We start from the raw sequence: 17,698 nt of genomic DNA on the forward strand, positions 1-17,698 counted from the left end.
TAACACAAGCTGGGCATGCATAGTTGTATACTGTCAAGTATACCGCAATGCAACATGCTAGCATCTCCCATAGAAAAACATGTCACACTTAGCGACCATGCTAACACAAGCTGGGCATGCATAGTTGTATACCGTCAAGTATCAAGTATACCACAATGCAACATGTTAGCATCTCCCATAGGAAGACATTAGCGTCCATGCTAACATCCTCTCTTACGACAGGTGCTGGATGCCATGGACGTGTGCGTACGTGACCTGACCAACCCTGGCATGGTGGATGTCCCCGCCCTGATCAAGACCAACAGCCTCCACCACTCCTGGACGGAGGAAGAGGAGGAGGACGATGTCCTGATCTACGGAGGGGTCAGACTGGTTCCTGCTGAACACCTCACACCTTTCCCCTGTGGACTGTTCCACAAGCTACAGGTACATGCTTTGATTCATCAAGACTGTCTGAACGACTCCCCAGTCCCTACCAATACTGTCTGGACGACTCCCCAGTCCCTATCAAGACTGTCTGAATGACTCCCCAGTCCCTATCAAGACTGTCTGAATGACTCCCCAGTCCCTATCAAGACTGTCTGAATGACTCCCCAGTCCCTACCAAGACTGTCTGAATGACTCCCCAGTCCCTGTCAAGACTGTCTGAATGACTCCCCAGTCCCTGTCAAGACTGTCTGAATGACTCCCCAGTCCCTATCAAGACTGTCTGAATGACTCCCCAGTCCCTACCAAGACTGTCTGAATGACTCCCCAGTCCCTGTCAAGACTGTCTGAATGACTCCCCAGTCCCTGTCAAGACTGTCTGAATGACTCCCCAGTCCCTATCAAGACTGTCTGAATGACTCCCCAGTCCCTACCAAGACTGTCTGAATGACTCCCCAGTCCCTATCAAGACTGTCTGAATGACTCCCCAGTCCCTACCAAGACTGTCTGAATGACTCCCCAGTCCCTGTCAAGACTGTCTGAATGACTCCCCAGTCCCTGTCAAGACTGTCTGAATGACTCCCCAGTCCCTGTCAAGACTGTCTGAATGACTCCCCAGTCCCTGTCAAGACTGTCTGAATGACTCCCCAGTCCCTATCAAGACTGTCTGAATGACTCCCCAGTCCCTACCAAGACTGTCTGAATGACTCCCCAGTCCCTGTCAAGACTGTCTGAATGACTCCCCAGTCCCTATCAAGACTGTCTGAATGACTCCCCAGTCCCTGTCAAGACTGTCTGAATGACTCCCCAGTCCCTGTCAAGACTGTCTGAATGACTCCCCAGTCCCTATCAAGACTGTCTGAATGACTCCCCAGTCCCTACCAAGACTGTCTGAATGACTCCCCAGTCCCTGTCAAGACTGTCTGAATGACTCCCCAGTCCCTATCAAGACTGTCTGAATGACTCCCCAGTCCCTGTCAAGACTGTCTGAAATACTCCCCAGTCTCTGTCAAGACTGTCTGAATGACTCCCCAGTCCCTATCAAGACTGTCTGAATGACTCCCCAGTCCCTATCAAGACTGTCTGAATGACTCCCCAGTCCCTATCAAGACTGTCTGAATGACTCCCCAGTCCCTGTCAAGACTGTCTGAATGACTCCCCAGTCCCTGTCAAGACTGTCTGAATGACTCCCCAGTCCCTGTCAAGACTGTCTGAATGACTCCCCAGTCCCTATCAAGACTGTCTGAATGACTCCCCAGTCCCTACCAAGACTGTCTGAATGACTCCCCAGTCCCTATCAAGACTGTCTGAATGACTCCCCAGTCCCTACCAAGACTGTCTGAATGACTCCCCAGTCCCTATCAAGACTGTCTGAATGACTCCCCAGTCCCTGTCAAGACTGTCTGAATGACTCCCCAGTCCCTGTCAAGACTGTCTGAATGACTCCCCAGTCCCTGTCAATACTGTCTGAATGACTCCCCAGTCCCTATCAAGACTGTCTGAATGACTCCCCAGTCCCTGTCAAGACTGTCTGAATGACTCCCCAGTCCCTATCAAGACTGTCTGAATGACTCCCCAGTCCCTACCAAGACTGTCTGAATGACTCCCCAGTCCCTATCAAGACTGTCTGAATGACTCCCCAGTCCCTATCAAGACTGTCTGAATGACTCCCCAGTCCCTATCAAGACTGTCTGAATGACTCCCCAGTCCCTACCAAGACTGTCTGAATGACTCCCCAGTCCCTGTCAAGACTGTCTGAATGACTCCCCAGTCCCTATCAAGACTGTCTGAATGACTCCCCAGTCCCTGTCAAGACTGTCTGAATGACTCCCCAGTCCCTGTCAAGACTGTCTGAATGACTCCCCAGTCCCTATCAAGACTGTCTGAATGACTACCCAGTCCCTGTCAAGACTGTCTGAATGACTCCCCAGTCCCTGTCAAGACTGTCTGAATGACTCCCCAGTCCCTATCAAGACTGTCTGAATGACTCCCCAGTCCCTATCAAGACTGTCTGAACGACTCCCCAGTCCCTACCAATACTGTCTGAATGACTCCCCAGTCCCTATCAAGACTGTCTGAATGACTCCCCAGTCCCTATCAAGACTGTCTGAACGACTCCCCAGTCCCTAACAATACTGTCTGAATGACTCCCCAGTCCCTATCAAGACTGTCTGAATGACTACCCAGTCCCTACCAATACTGTCTGAATGACTCCCCAGTCCCTATCAAGACTGTCTGAATGACTCCCCAGTCCCTATCAAGACTGTCTGAATGACTCCCCAGTCCCTACCAAGACTGTCTGAATGACTCCCCAGTCCCTGTCAAGACTGTCTGAATGACTCCCCAGTCCTACCAATACTGTCTGAATGACTCCCCAGTCCCTATCAAGACTGTCTGAATGACTCCCCAGTCCCTGTCAAGACTGTCTGAATGACTCCCCAGTCCCTGTCAAGACTGTCTGAATGACTCCCCAGTCCCTATCAAGACTGTCTGAATGACTCCCCAGTCCCTATCAAGACTGTCTGAATGACTCCCCAGTCCCTGTCAAGACTGTCTGAATGACTCCCCAGTCCCTATCAAGACTGTCTGAATGACTCCCCAGTCCCTGTCAAGACTGTCTGAATGACTCCCCAGTCCCTATCAAGACTGTCTGAATGACTCCCCAGTCCCTACCAAGACTGTCTGAATGACTCCCCAGTCCCTACCAAGACTGTCTGATTGACTCCCCAGTCCCTACCAAGACTGTCTGAATGACTCCCCAGTCCCTATCAAGACTGTCTGAATGACTCCCCAGTCCCTACCAAGACTGTCTGAATGACTCCCCAGTCCCTACCAAGACTGTCTGAATGACTCCCCAGTCCCTATCAAGACTGTCTGAATGACTCCCCAGTCCCTATCAAGACTGTCTGAATGACTCCCCAGTCCCTATCAAGACTGTCTGAATGACTCCCCAGTCCCTACCAAGACTGTCTGAATGACTCCCCAGTCCCTACCAAGACTGTCTGAATGACTCCCCAGTCCCTATCAAGACTGTCTGAATGACTCCCCAGTCCCTACCAAGACTGTCTGAATGACTCCCCAGTCCCTGTCAAGACTGTCTGAATGACTCCCCAGTCCCTGTCAAGACTGTCTGAATGACTCCCCAGTCCCTATCAAGACTGTCTGAATGACTCCCCAGTCCCTACCAAGACTGTCTGAATGACTCCCCAGTCCCTACCAAGACTGTCTGAATGACTCCCCAGTCCCTATCAAGACTGTCTGAATGACTCCCCAGTCCCTACCAAGACTGTCTGAATGACTCCCCAGTCCCTGTCAAGACTGTCTGAAAGACTCCCCAGTCCCTGTCAAGACTGTCTGAATGACTCCCCAGTCCCTATCAAGACTGTCTGAATGACTCCCCAGTCCCTACCATGACTGTCTGAATGACTCCCCAGTCCCTACCAAGACTGTCTGAATGACTCCCCAGTCCCTATCAAGACTGTCTGAATGACTCCCCAGTCCCTACCAAGACTGTCTGAATGACTCCCCAGTCCCTACCAAGACTGTCTGAATGACTCCCCAGTCCCTGTCAAGACTGTCTGAATGACTCCCCAGTCCCTGTCAAGACTGTCTGAATGACTCCCCAGTCCCTATCAAGACTGTCTGAATGACTCCCCAGTCCCTACCAAGACTGTCTGAATGACTCCCCAGTCCCTACCAAGACTGTCTGAATGACTCCCCAGTCCCTACCAAGACTGTCTAAATGACTCCCCAGTCCCTGTCAAGACTGTCTGAATGACTCCCCAGTCCCTATCAATACTGTCTGAATGACTCCCCAGTCCCTGTCAAGACTGTCTGAATGACTCCCCAGTCCCTGTCAATACTGTCTGAATGACTCCCCAGTCCCTACCAAGACTGTCTGAATGACTCCCCAGTCCCTACCAAGACTGTCTGAATGACTCCCCAGTCCCTACCAAGACTGTCTGAATGACTCCCCAGTCCCTGTCAAGACTGTCTGAATGACTCCCCAGTCCCTACCAATACTGTCTGAATGACTCCCCAGTCCCTATTGAATACTGTCTGAATGACTCCCCAGTCCCTATTGAATACTGTCTGAATGACTCCCCAGTCCCTATTGAATATGCTGCCATCTGGGATGCTCTGGAGTATGTTTCTTCTCCCAGAATGAATAGTATGCTGTTGTCATGTTTCCTGACCTCTGACCTCCAGGTGAACCTGTGTCGCTGGAGCCACCAGCAGCGCCCTGAGGACGACACAGGGGAGGGGCCTGACGGAGACATCCGCCTCTGGACCAATGGGGCAAAGGTGAGCCAAGGCGGAGCGGAGGCCATGATCCTATTGGTCAACCACGGCCAGGGGGTGGAGATCCAGGTCAGAGGTCACGACAGCGAACGGGCCAAGTGTTACACCCTCCTGGACACCATGGTTACCATTACAGAGTCGCTCCTGTCCTCCACCCTCCCTGGCCTCCTCACCGCCCGGTACTACCTCAGCCCCCAGCAGCTCAGAGAGCATCACGGTCCCGTCATGATCTACCAGCCTAAAGACTTCCTGAAGGCCCAGACCCAGAGAGAGACCAGCCTCACCAACACCATGGGTGGTTACAGGGAGAGCTTCAGCAGTATCCTAGCCTTGGGCTGTACTGAAGTCTATAGTCAGGGTAGTCTGTGTGCAGATGTCCACATCTCAGAGGTCAGCCTGCTGGCCAGGAGGAAGCTGTGTCGTCTGTTAGACCCTCCTGATGCGCTGGGGAAGGACTGGTGTCTGCTGGCTATGAACCTGGGTCTCACCTACCTGGTGGCCAAACACAGCTCCACCCCCAACGGCACCCCAACCAATGGGGGCCCTGCCCCAGACAATGACCCCGCCCTCCTGGCCAGCCCCACGGCAGCGCTGCTCCTGGATTGGTCAGTCCGTCCAGACAGCACGGTGGGGTTGTTGATGTGGAAGCTGCGTGAGTTGGGGAGGCGTGACGCGGCTGACTTCCTGTTAAAGACCTCGCCTGTCTTCAGGGTCAACATAGAGGGTGTGGCTAGGGGGAGGGGAAGAGCCTGTAACGGAGGCACCTCCTACAACTCCATCAGCTCAGTCATCTCCCGATGATGAGACGGGTCTAATCACTGGGAACCAAGCGGAACCAAGCGGGTAGAGAAACACAGGGACAAACCTGAAATGGATTTTCTTTTTCCGTTGAAAAACATTTTGCTTCAGTGTGTGCTATTGAATACACACCATGTCCTGGATCAGAACAGCTTCCGCTCATCCTGATCTGGCCCATCAGGGGAGAAGACTAGAATCTGATCCTAGATCAGAGTCCTGACTGGGGAAACTAACTGTCCTGTCCTCAGAGTGAGGCTGGGCTAACTAGGGCTGACGAACCAACCAACACCATGTGCAATGTAATCTTTCCCGGGGGTTTAGTGTTAGTTCTCTCCTGTTAACCCCTAGGTCACTGATGCTCTGTGAGACTGATGCTCTGTGCACATCCAGTGTCCATATAGCTCCCCTCCTCTCTTCTCCTACTCTACTCCTGTCCTCTCCTCCTCCTCCTGTCCTCCTCTCCTCCTCCTGTCCTCCTCTCCTCCTCCTCTCCTCCTCCTCTCCTCCTCCTGTCCTCCTCTCCTCCTCCTCCTGTCCTCTCCTCCTCCTCCTGCCCTCCTCCTGTCCTCCTCCTCTCCTCCTCCTCTCCTCCTTCTGTCCTCCTCCTCCTGTCCTGTCCTCCTCCTCCTGTCCTCTCCTCCTCCTCCTCCTGTTCTCCTATCCTCCTCCTGTCCTCCTCTCCTCCTCCTGTCCTCCTCCTGTCCACTCTCATCCTCCTCCTGTCCTCTCCTCCTCCCTCTGTCCTCATCTCCTCTCTCCTCTCTCCTCTAAACCTCTCCCTCTCATCCTGTTCTCTCTCCTCCTGTCCTCCTCCTGTCCACTCTCATCCTCCTCCTGTCCTCTCCTCCTCTCCCTGTCCTCATCTCCTCTCTCCTCTAAACCTCTCCTCTCTCATCCTGTTCTCTCTCCTCCTCTCCTCCTCTCTCCTCCTGTCCTCCTGTCCTCCTCCTGTCCACTCTCATCCTCCTCCTGTCCTCTCCTCCTCCCCCTGTCCTCATCTCCTCTCTCCTCTAAACCTTTCCTCTCTCATCCTGTTCTCTCTCCTCCTCTCCTCCTCTCTCCTCCTGTCCTCCTGTCATCCTCCTGTCCACTCTCATCCTCCTCCTGTCCTCTCCTCCTCCCCCTGTCCTCATCTCATCTCTCCTCTAAACCTCTCCTCTCTCATCCTGTTCTCTCTCCACCTCTCCTCCTCTCTCCTCCTGTCCTCCTCCTGTCCACTCTCATCCTCCCCCTGTCCTCATCTCCTCTCCTCTCTCCTTCAAACCTCTCCTCTCTCCTCCTCTCTCACCCTGTTCTCTCTCCTCCTGTCCTCTCTCCCCCTCCTCTCCTCACCATCCCCCTATATGAATGTTGAAATGAACTGGCTGTCCTGAGCTCCAAAGAGGATCCCAAATGGAACCCTACTGAAGTGGCACTAAACTTCAGTAGTTACTCTTTCTGCCCTGCTGCCCTGCTTGTCAGCATCTCAACTCCAACACAGCACTAGAAGTACAGCAAGGGTTTTTCTTTATTTTTACTGTTTTCTACATTGAATAATAATAGTGAAACTACTAAATGACACATATGGAATCATGTAGTAACCAACAAGGTCTTTAACAAATCAAAATATATTTCACATTCATCAAAGTAGCCACTCTTTGCCTTGATGACAGCTTTAGACACTCTTGACATTCTCTCAACCAGCTTCATGAGGTAGTCACCTGGAATGCATTTAAATTGACAGGTGTGCCTTGTTAAAAGTAAAAATGTGTGGATTGTTTTTCCTTTCCTTAATGTGTTTGAGCCAATCAGTTATGTTGGGACATACAGAAGATAGCCCTATTTAGTGAAAGACCAAGTCCATATTATGGCAAGAACAGCTGAAATGACAAGAGAAATGACAGTCCATCATTACTTTAAGACATGAAGGTCAGTCAATCTGGAACATTTCAAGAACTTTGAAAGTTTCTTCACGTGCAGTCTCAAAAACCATCAAGCGCTATGATGAAACTGGCTCTCATGAAAAAAGCAGCCAACAAGTGCTCAGCATATATGGGAACTCCTTCATTTGAAGAATCTCATTTGAAGAATCCCAAAACTTTTTTGCTTACTACATGATTCCATATGTGTTATTTCATAGTTTTGATGTCTTCACTATTATTCTACAATGTAGAAAATAGTAAAAATAAAGAAAAACCCTTGAATGAGTAGGAGTGTACAAACTTTTGACTGATAATGTACATGTCAGCACATGCCCCTCAACACAACACAACTGGTGTTCACGAAGGAAAATAAATAAATCCACATCAGCAATGGAGGATTTGATATCAATCTGGGCTCCTTTTATATACTGAGGTTACAGTTTGATAACAGATGAAGTCTCTGTCTTCATCTCTTTCTGACATGATTACAGTTTGATAACAGATTAAGTCTCTGTCTCCATCTCTTTCTGACATGATAACAGATTAAGTCTCTGTCTTCATCTCTTTCTGACATGATTACAGTTTGATAACAGATGAAGTCTCTGTCTCCATCTCTTTCTGACATGATAACAGATTAAGTCTCTGTCTTCATCTCTTTCTGACATGATTACAGTTTGATAACAGATGAAGTCTCTGTCTCCATCTCTTTCTGACATGATAACAGATTAAGTCTCTGTCTCCATCTCTTTCTGACATGATTACAGTTTGATAACAGATGAAGTCTCTGTCTCCATCTCTTTCTGACATGATTACAGTTTGATAACAGATGAAGTCTCTGTCTCCATCTCTTTCTGACATGATAACAGATTAAGTCTCTGTCTTCATCTCTTTCTGACATGATTACAGTTTGATAACAGATGAAGTCTCTGTCTCCATCTCTTCCTGACATGATTACAGTTTGATAACAGATGAAGTCTCTGTCTCCATCTCTTTCTGACATGATTACAGTTTGATAACAGATGAAGTCTCTGTCCATTTCTTTCTAACATCATATAAGGAGTTCAATGCTTGACTAGTTCTAATGACAGTGAGATCTTTCTGACCTTCTACCTCTCCTAAAAAGCACAAAGGTCCAACAACCCTGTCTAGGGGATCTTCTTGTCCTGGGGTCTTTCCTACATAATGCACCACAGAGCTCTGGTCAAAAGGGTCCCATCTGGGATGGAACCCTGAACAGTCCATTGGCCCTGTCTAAGGGTTAGGGGTTAGTTACAACGATACAGCACGGCAGGTGGGGACTAACAATGTGTTGATAGATCCACAACGTAATGGAACATCTAACTCTTAGGGCTGGTTTCCCGGTCACAGATTAAGCCTGCAAATAAACACTTTGGACTAGTCTTAATCTTAGTCTGGGAAACCAAATGAGTACTGTTGCGTGAGCTAGTGGCTTAAGATCACCAGGCTAATGCAGTGTTGTGAAGACGACTGTGGTTTAAACCCAGACAGAGACCTAGCTACCATGACAGGACCTTTCCTAGCAGAAACAACATGTTAATTATTATGATGTGAATACCCAGAGGCCTAGACGGGGGAAGACAGAACACAGTGGTAGTAGTGGTATCAGAGACAACATGTTGCTTCTCACCTAAACATACGCATCTAAACATCACATCTTCTCCTGAAGAGCAACAGAGATTCATTCCCATGTGAGTTTTTTTTGTGGGTTTACTTTAGCACACACACACCACACAGACACAGACACAGACACACACACAGTTACTCTCAACTCTCCTACTGCTGCCTTGCTGAGCTGAAGAGCTGTGTCTGTGAAAGGGAAGTTGCTAGTAGTGTACTACTGAGCTTTTAAAGTCTTCTAATGAACATTGAAATGTTTTTATTGTTTCTTGATTCTGATGGTAAGTGGCTTTCTTTGTTTCCTTGGATTTGACGCAGACCCTACTGCGTCCCAATTGGCACCCTATTCCCTATATAGTGCACTACTTTAGACCAGAACCCTATTCCCTACATAGTGCACGACTTTAGACCAGGGCCCTATTCCCTATATACTGCACTACTTTAGACCAGAGCCCTATTCCCTATATAGTGCACTACTTTAGACCAGAGCCCTATTCTCTATATAGTGTACTACTTTAGACCAGAACCCTATTCCCTATATAGTACACTACTTTAGACCAGAGCCCTATTCCCTACATAGTGCACTACTTTAGACCAGGGCCCTATTCCCTATATACTGCACTACTTTAGACCAGAGCCCTATTCCCTATATAGTGCACTACTTTAGACCAGAGCCCTATTCTCTATATAGTGTACTACTTTAGACCAGAACCCTATTCCCTATATAGTGTACTACTTTAGACCAGAACCCTATTCCCTATATAGTACACTACTTTAGACCAGAGCCCTATTCCCTATATAGTGCACTACTTTAGACCAGACAGTGCACTACTTTAGACCAGAGCCCTATTCCCTATATAGTGCACTACTTTAGACCAGAGCCATATTCCCTATATAGTGCACTACTATAGACCAGAGCCCTATAGAACCCTATTCCCTATATAGTGTACTACTATAGACCAGAGCCCTATTCGCTATATAGTGTACTACTTTAGACCAGAACCCTATTCCCTATATAGTGCACTACTTTAGACCAGAGCCCTATTCCCTATATAGAGCACTACTTTAGACCAGAGCCCTATTCCCTATATAGTACACTACTTTAGACCAGAGCCCTATTCCCTATATAGTGCACTACTTTAGACCAGACAGTGCACTACTTTAGACCAGAGCCCTATTCGCTATATAGTACACTACTATAGACCAGAGCCCTATAGAACCCTATTCCCTATATATAGTACACTACTATAGACCAGAACCCCATAGAACCCTATTCCCTATATAGTGCACTACTTTAGACCAGAGCCCTATAGAACCTTATTCCCTATATAGTGCACTACTTTAGACCAGAGCCCTATAGAACCCTATTCCCTATATAGTGCACTACTATAGACCAGGGCCCTATAGAACCATATTCCCTATATAGTACACTACTATAGACCAGGGCCCTTTAGAACCCTATTCCCTATATAGTACACTACTATAGACCAGGGCCCACTATGGTTAGCACCATGTAGGGAATACAGTGCCATTTGTTGAGCACCCTCTGTATCTGTCTGTCTGAGCGCATGGAGACGGGTGTATTCAAGACTTTGTACAGACACAACAGAAAGACGTCTCTCTCTGCACAATAGCCTTGTTTGTATTTCTGATTGTTCCTATAGACTGGGATGATACCATGTCCTGAACCTTTACAGTGTAGTAGTTACATTTTGATAATAAATTGTTTACCTGAGAACATTGTGTACCTTGATTTATTGAATGCATAGCAACATTTCCTTCCCTCCCTTCTCTATAAATCTCCAGCTCCTGTTCATAGATGAGATGTTTGTGACTGAAATCTTCCTGGTAATATTTTCCCCACCCATCAGATAAACAGCACTTTATTTTGATGCAAGAATTACCTGAACAGGATTGTGTTTGGGGCCAGTCAGTGTTGCGATAATATGTTCACATCAATGTAGTTCAATGTGTTGACTTCACTGTGTTTAGTAAGAGGAGTCTAGTCTATTCAGATTCCTGAGCTGTTGTTAGACTGGCTACGGAAAACTGTTAGATGTGTTAATGGGAGGAACAACTGGTGGTGTTAATGTGAGGACCAACTGGTGGTGTTAGATGTGTTAATGGGAGGGACAACTGGTGGTGTTAGATGTGTTAATGGGAGGAACAACTGGTGGTGTTAATGTGAGGAACAACTGGTGGTGTTAGATGCTTGGTTGCTGATAATGGGCCTCTATACGCCTATGTAGATATTCCATTAAAAATCTGCAGTTTCATTTGCAACATTAACAATGTCTACACTGTATTTCTGATCAATTTGATATTATTTTAATGGACAAAAAAAGGTGCTTTTATTTAAAAAAACAAGGACATTTCTAAACGACCCCAAACTTCTGAACGGTATTAGATATTATACATATTTTGAAGTTAATGCCATTGTTAAGTGAGAACCACTCTGGAGAAGGGCGGAACAGCTCCTCCGGATATGAACATGAAAATATATTTTAAATTCACTGTCTAGTGATATGAATAACCATTACGAAGTAGAGAAGTGTAGGCAAGAGATAATAAATAAATATTCTGTTGATGTAAGATTAAATCTGTCTGATATACAAAAAGCTTGGGGAACAATACAGAGAATGTCTAACTCATTAAGACACAATGGTCTTTAACTGTATTATCCGAAGTAAGAAAAAGGGATGAGAAATTATTTATTAGGACATTGCAGAGAGATAGAGTTTGAGGGCTCTTTGGTGAACAGATAAAAATCTTAAAAGGCGAAATTCCACAATTACTGGAGGCAAAGGTCGTGAAGGCAGACTTGGCTTCCTCCTATGGGCTCTTTGAGGAAACAATCTACCCTCAGGCTGAGTTGCTCAGGTTTCAGGCATCTGGTCAGCACTGCCTGGCCTTGAGTCAACAGATTCTGACAGCGGTGACGAACGATATCTCAGGCCAACAAGAACACAGGCTGTAAAAGTGAGTAAAGACAAACCCCCGGTGACAGTAATCACACACAAATCAGCACCTCCAAAACAGTTGGATGAATGGTGAAAGACTGAAGCATTCGTGAGATGTGGGTATGAAGCCTAAACAGCTACCCTGTGGAATTCCTGATTCTAACTGGATTATATTTGATAGGCTTCCATTAAAGAACACCCTCTGTGTTCTGTTAGACAGGTAACTCTTTATCCATGTTATAGTGTATACCATTTGATCTAGTTTGTACCATTTGATATAGTGTATACCATTTGATGTAGTGTATACCATTTAATCTAGTGTATACCATTTAATCTAGTTTGTACCATTTGATCTAGTGTATACCATTTGATGTAGTGTATACCATTTGATCTAGTTTATACCATTTAATCTAGTTTATACCATTTAATCTAGTTTATACCATTTGATCTAGTTTATACCATTTAATCTAGTTTGTACCATTTAATCTAGTTTATACCATTTAATCTAGTTTATACCATTTAATCTAGTTTATACCATTTGATCTAGTTTATACCATTTGATCTAGTGTATACCATTTAATCTAGTTTGTACCATTTAATCTAGTTTATACCATTTAATCTAGTTTATACCATTTGATCTAGTGTATACCATTTGATCTAGTTTGTACCATTTAATCTAGTTTGTACCATTTAATCTAGTTTATACCATTTAATCTAGTTTATACCATTTGATCTAGTGTATACCATTTAATCTAGTTTATACCATTTAATCTAGTTTATACCATTTGATCTAGTGTATACCATTTAATCTAGTTTGTACCATTTAATCTAGTTTATACCATTTAATCTAGTTTATACCATTTAATCTAGTTTATACCATTTGATCTAGTTTATACCATTTGATCTAGTTTATACCATTTAATCTAGTTTATACCATTTAATCTAGTTTATACCATTTGATCTAGTTTATACCATTTAATCTAGTTTATACCATTTGATCTAGTGTATACCATTTGATCTAGTTTGTACCATTTAATCTAGTTTGTACCATTTAATCTAGTTTATACCATTTAATCTAGTTTATACCATTTGATCTAGTGTATACCATTTAATCTAGTTTGTACCATTTAATCTAGTTTATACCATTTAATCTAGTTTATACCATTTAATCTAGTTTATACCATTTGATCTAGTTTATACCATTTGATCTAGTTTATACCATTTAATCTAGTTTATACCATTTGATCTAGTTTATACCATTTGATCTAGTTTGTACCATTTAATCTAGTGTATACAATTTGATGTAGTTTATACCATTTGATCTAGTGTATACCATTTAATCTAGTTTGTACCATTTGATCTAGTGTATACCATTTGATGTAGTGTATACCATTTGATCTAGTTTATACCATTTGATCTAGTTTGTACCATTTGATCTAGTTTATACCATTTGATCTAGTTTATACCATTTGATCTAGTTTGTACCATTTAATCTAGTGTATACAATTTGATGTAGTTTATACCATTTGATCTAGTGTATACCATTTAATCTAGTTTGTACCATTTAATCTAGTTTATACCATTTAATCTAGTTTATACCATTTAATCTAGTTTATACCATTTGATCTAGTTTATACCATTTGATCTAGTGTATACCATTTAATCTAGTTTGTACCATTTAATCTAGTTTATACCATTTAATCTAGTTTATACCATTTGATCTAGTGTATACCATTTGATCTAGTTTGTACCATTTAATCTAGTTTGTACCATTTAATCTAGTTTATACCATTTAATCTAGTTTATACCATTTGATCTAGTGTATACCATTTAATCTAGTTTGTACCATTTAATCTAGTTTATACCATTTAATCTAGTTTATACCATTTGATCTAGTTTAAACCATTTGATCTAGTTTATACCATTTGATCTAGTTTATACCATTTAATCTAGTTTATACCTTTTAATCTAGTTTATACCATTTAATCTAGTTTATACCATTTGATCTAGTTTATACCATTTGATCTAGTTTATACCATTTAATCTAGTTTATACCATTTGATCTAGTTTATACCATTTGATCTAGTTTGTACCATTTAATCTAGTGTATACAATTTGATGTAGTTTATACCATTTGATCTAGTGTATACCATTTAATCTAGTTTATACCATTTAATCTAGTTTATACCATTTGATCTAGTGTATACCATTTAATCTAGTTTATACCATTTAATCTAGTGTATACCATTTGATCTAGTTTATACCATTTGATCTAGTGTATACCATTTAATCTAGTTTATACCATTTAATCTAGTTTATTCCATTTAATCTAGTTTATACCATTTAATCTAGTTTATACCATTTAATCTAGTTTATACCATTTGATCTAGTTTGTACCATTTAATGTAGTGTATACCATTTAATCTAGTGTATACAATTTGATGTAGTTTATACCATTTGATCTAGTGTATACCATTTAATCTAGTGTATACCATTTAATCTAGTTTATACCATTTAATCTAGTTTATACCATTTAATCTAGTGTATACCATTTGATCTAGTGTATACCATTTGATCTAGTGTATACCATTTAATCTAGTTTATACCATTTAATCTAGTGTATACCATTTGATCTAGTTTATACCATTTAATCTAGTGTATACCATTTGATCTAGTTTATACCATTTGATCTAGTTTATACCATTTAATCTAGTGTATACCATTTGATCTAGTTTGTACCATTTAATGTAGTGTATACCATTTAATCTAGTGTATACAATTTGATGTAGTGTATACCATTTGATCTAGTGTATACCATTTAATCTAGTTTATACCATTTGATCTAGTTTGTACCATTTAATGTAGTGTATACCATTTAATCTAGTGTATACAATTTGATGTAGTTTATACCATTTGAATGCTGTCTTGCACGTATGTGCATGTGCTTTGGGCTGAAATGAGACTTGGCTGATGTGATGAATGTGTTGTTGTAGTAACCTGTTGACCGTGTGTTATATAGTAACTGACGACGTGGGGACGACGTCAGCGATGCACATATTAATGAAGCCGGCGACTGATGTGTAAAACTCCTCAATGTTATCAGATGAATCCCGGAACATATTCCAGTCTGTGTTAGCGAAACAGTCCTGTAGCTTAGCATCCGCTTCATCGGACCAGTTCAGTATAGACAGTGTCACTGGTACTTCCTGTTTGAGTTTTTGCTTGTAAACAGGAAGCAGGAGTATGGAGATGGTCTGATTTGCCAAAGGGAGGATTAGTGAGGGACTTGTATGGTTTCTTTGTGTGGAGTAAAGGGCATTTAGAGCAGCGGTTGGGAACCTTTTTTGTGTCGAGAGTCTATTTACAATTCATCCTACCACTTCAAACGATCTGTGTGCCACTTCTGATTTTCGTATGTGCATTATAACTAATTGTGTCTATTGAATGTCTAATTGCCCACAAATGGCATAATTCAATAGTCACTAAACAGAGCTATTGTTCCAATTCAACCAGAAATAGACAATACAGGCCTAGGGTTTCAAGCATTGGTTGATTCCAAAATTAATCTTTGATGGATGTCAGCAGACTGAGAATCAACTGGGTCAACGCTACTGTCCACCCCTTCAAATCAAATCAAATTTACTTACATCAGCTGTACAGAAACCCAGCCTAAAACCCCAAACAGCAAGCAATGCATGTGAAGAAGCATGGTGGCTAGGAAAAACTCCCTAGAAAGGCCAAAACCTAGGAAGAAACCTAGAGAGGAACCAGGCTATGTGGGGTGGCCAATCCTCTTCTGGCTGTGCCGGGTGGAGATTATAACAGAACATGGCCAAGATGTTCAAATGTTCATAAATGACCAGCATGGTCAAATAATAATAATCACAGTAGTTGTCGAGAGTGCAACAGGTCAGCACCTCAGGAGTAAATGTCAGTTGTCTTTTCATAGCCGATCATTAAGAGTATCTCTACCGCTCCTGCTCTCTAGAGAGTTGAAAACAGGAGTTCTGGGACAGGTAGCACGTCCAGTGAACAGGTCAGGGTTCCATAGCAGCAGGCAGAACAATTGAAACTAGAGCAGCAGCACGACCAGGTGGACTGGGGACAGCAAGGAGTCATCATGCCAGGTAGTCCTAAAGGCATGGTCCTATTGCTCAGGTCCTCCGAGAGAGAGAGAAAGAAAGAGAGAATTAGAGCATACTTAAATTCCCACAGGACACCGGATAAGACAGGAGAAGTACTCCAGATATAACAAACTGACCCTAGCCCCCCGACACATAAACTACTGCAGCATAAATATTGGAGGCTGAGACAGGACGGGTCAGGAGACACTGTGGCCCCATCCGATGATACCCCCGGACAGGGCCAAACAGGAAGGATATAACCCCACCCACTTTGCCAAAGCACAGACCCCACACCACTAGAGGGATATCTTCAACCACCAACTTACCATCCTGAGACAAGGCCGAGTATAGCCCACAAAGATCTCCGCCACTGCACAACCCAAGGGGGGGAGCCAACCCAGACAGGAAGATCACGTCAGTGACTCAAACCACTCAAGTGACGCACCCCTCCTAGGGACGGCATGGAAGAGCACCAGTAAGCCAGTGACTCAGCCCCTGTAATAGGGTCAGAGGCAGAGAATCCCAGTGGAGAGAGGGGAACTGGCCAGGCAGAAAATCCCAGTGGAGAGAGGGGAACCGGCCAGGCAGAGAATCCCAGTGGAGAGAGGGGAACCGGGCAGGCAGAGAATCCCAGTGGAGAGAGGGGAACCGGCCAGGCAGAGACCCCTTGACGTGGTGACCCGTCTCCATGACAAACCGGGTCCCCACATCTGTGTCGATCTCAGAGTTATGATCCAAGTCCCCTGGGAAAGTCCCCACAAAAACAAGGGACATTTTCCCTCCCGGGGACATTTCCCAGGACCCCACAAAGACAATTGGCTTAGGAGTTAGGTTTAAGGTTAGAATTAGAGTTTGGTTAAATAGGATTTTGAATTGAAATCAACTCTAGGTCCCCACAAGGACAGTAGAACTGTGTGGCTGTTACAGAGCAGGTCTTCTTAATTCCTACGGCATGGATGAACCTCAGGTTACATCTGTGATGAGGACGGAGGGGGTATCTAGTGACAGAAGACCTTTTGTGACAGACAGCCGGGCGTATGTGTGTTTGTGTGTGTGACTGCTCTTGCTGAGACAGAAGTTAAACACAGACCACTTCCTTATCATGCAAGACAAGTGTGCAACATTATACTGTTGTTGCTCAAACATTGAGAGAGGTGTTTTTCTGTAGAATAGGCCTATGTCAGTTTAATATTACGTCATTATATCAGTGTTGGCTATTGGGGGGGGGGGGGGGGTCCTGAAACAGATTAGGCCTAGTCATGGACTTAAAAACAAGCTTAATGGAGAATCTCAATTGAAAATGATTTATCCAGGACTTTATCGATGTCCAAGAAACCGTACCCGAGCATCACAGGGTGGCTGTTCCCAGGGTTAGAGTTAACCCTGGATGAGTCCATGCCAGAATGATGTGCATGTGAAGCCTGCTGCTACTGGAGTATAGAGACATCGCCCTGTTACCTACACCAACCATTCATTGATGAGGAAAGCTCCACACAGTTAAAAGGTCTTTAACAGGGCCAGGGATTGTAATGTCACCTTGAATCATGAT

At 44.1% G+C, this 17,698-nt stretch overlaps 1 protein-coding gene across 3 annotated transcripts in view; it reads left to right on the forward strand.

The window, feature by feature from the left end:
• Positions 1-6,919, forward strand: part of dapk1 (death associated protein kinase 1) — a 201,073-nt gene extending 194,154 nt beyond the window's left edge. For all 3 annotated transcript variants that reach the window (XM_036936596.2, XM_036936598.2, XM_036936597.2), the window contains 2 exons: positions 223-426; positions 4,636-6,919. In XM_036936596.2, the coding sequence (XP_036792491.1) occupies positions 223-426; positions 4,636-5,529 (1,098 nt within the window). In that variant the 3' untranslated portion in view covers positions 5,530-6,919. The remainder of the gene's footprint in view (positions 1-222; positions 427-4,635) is intronic.
• The last annotated feature ends 10,779 nt before the right edge of the window (positions 6,920-17,698 follow it).

The sequence above is a fragment of the Oncorhynchus mykiss genome, chromosome 11, assembly GCF_057628025.1.
Source record: "Oncorhynchus mykiss isolate SJ-2025 chromosome 11, ASM5762802v1, whole genome shotgun sequence".
Classification (NCBI taxonomy): Eukaryota; Metazoa; Chordata; class Actinopteri; order Salmoniformes; family Salmonidae; genus Oncorhynchus; species Oncorhynchus mykiss.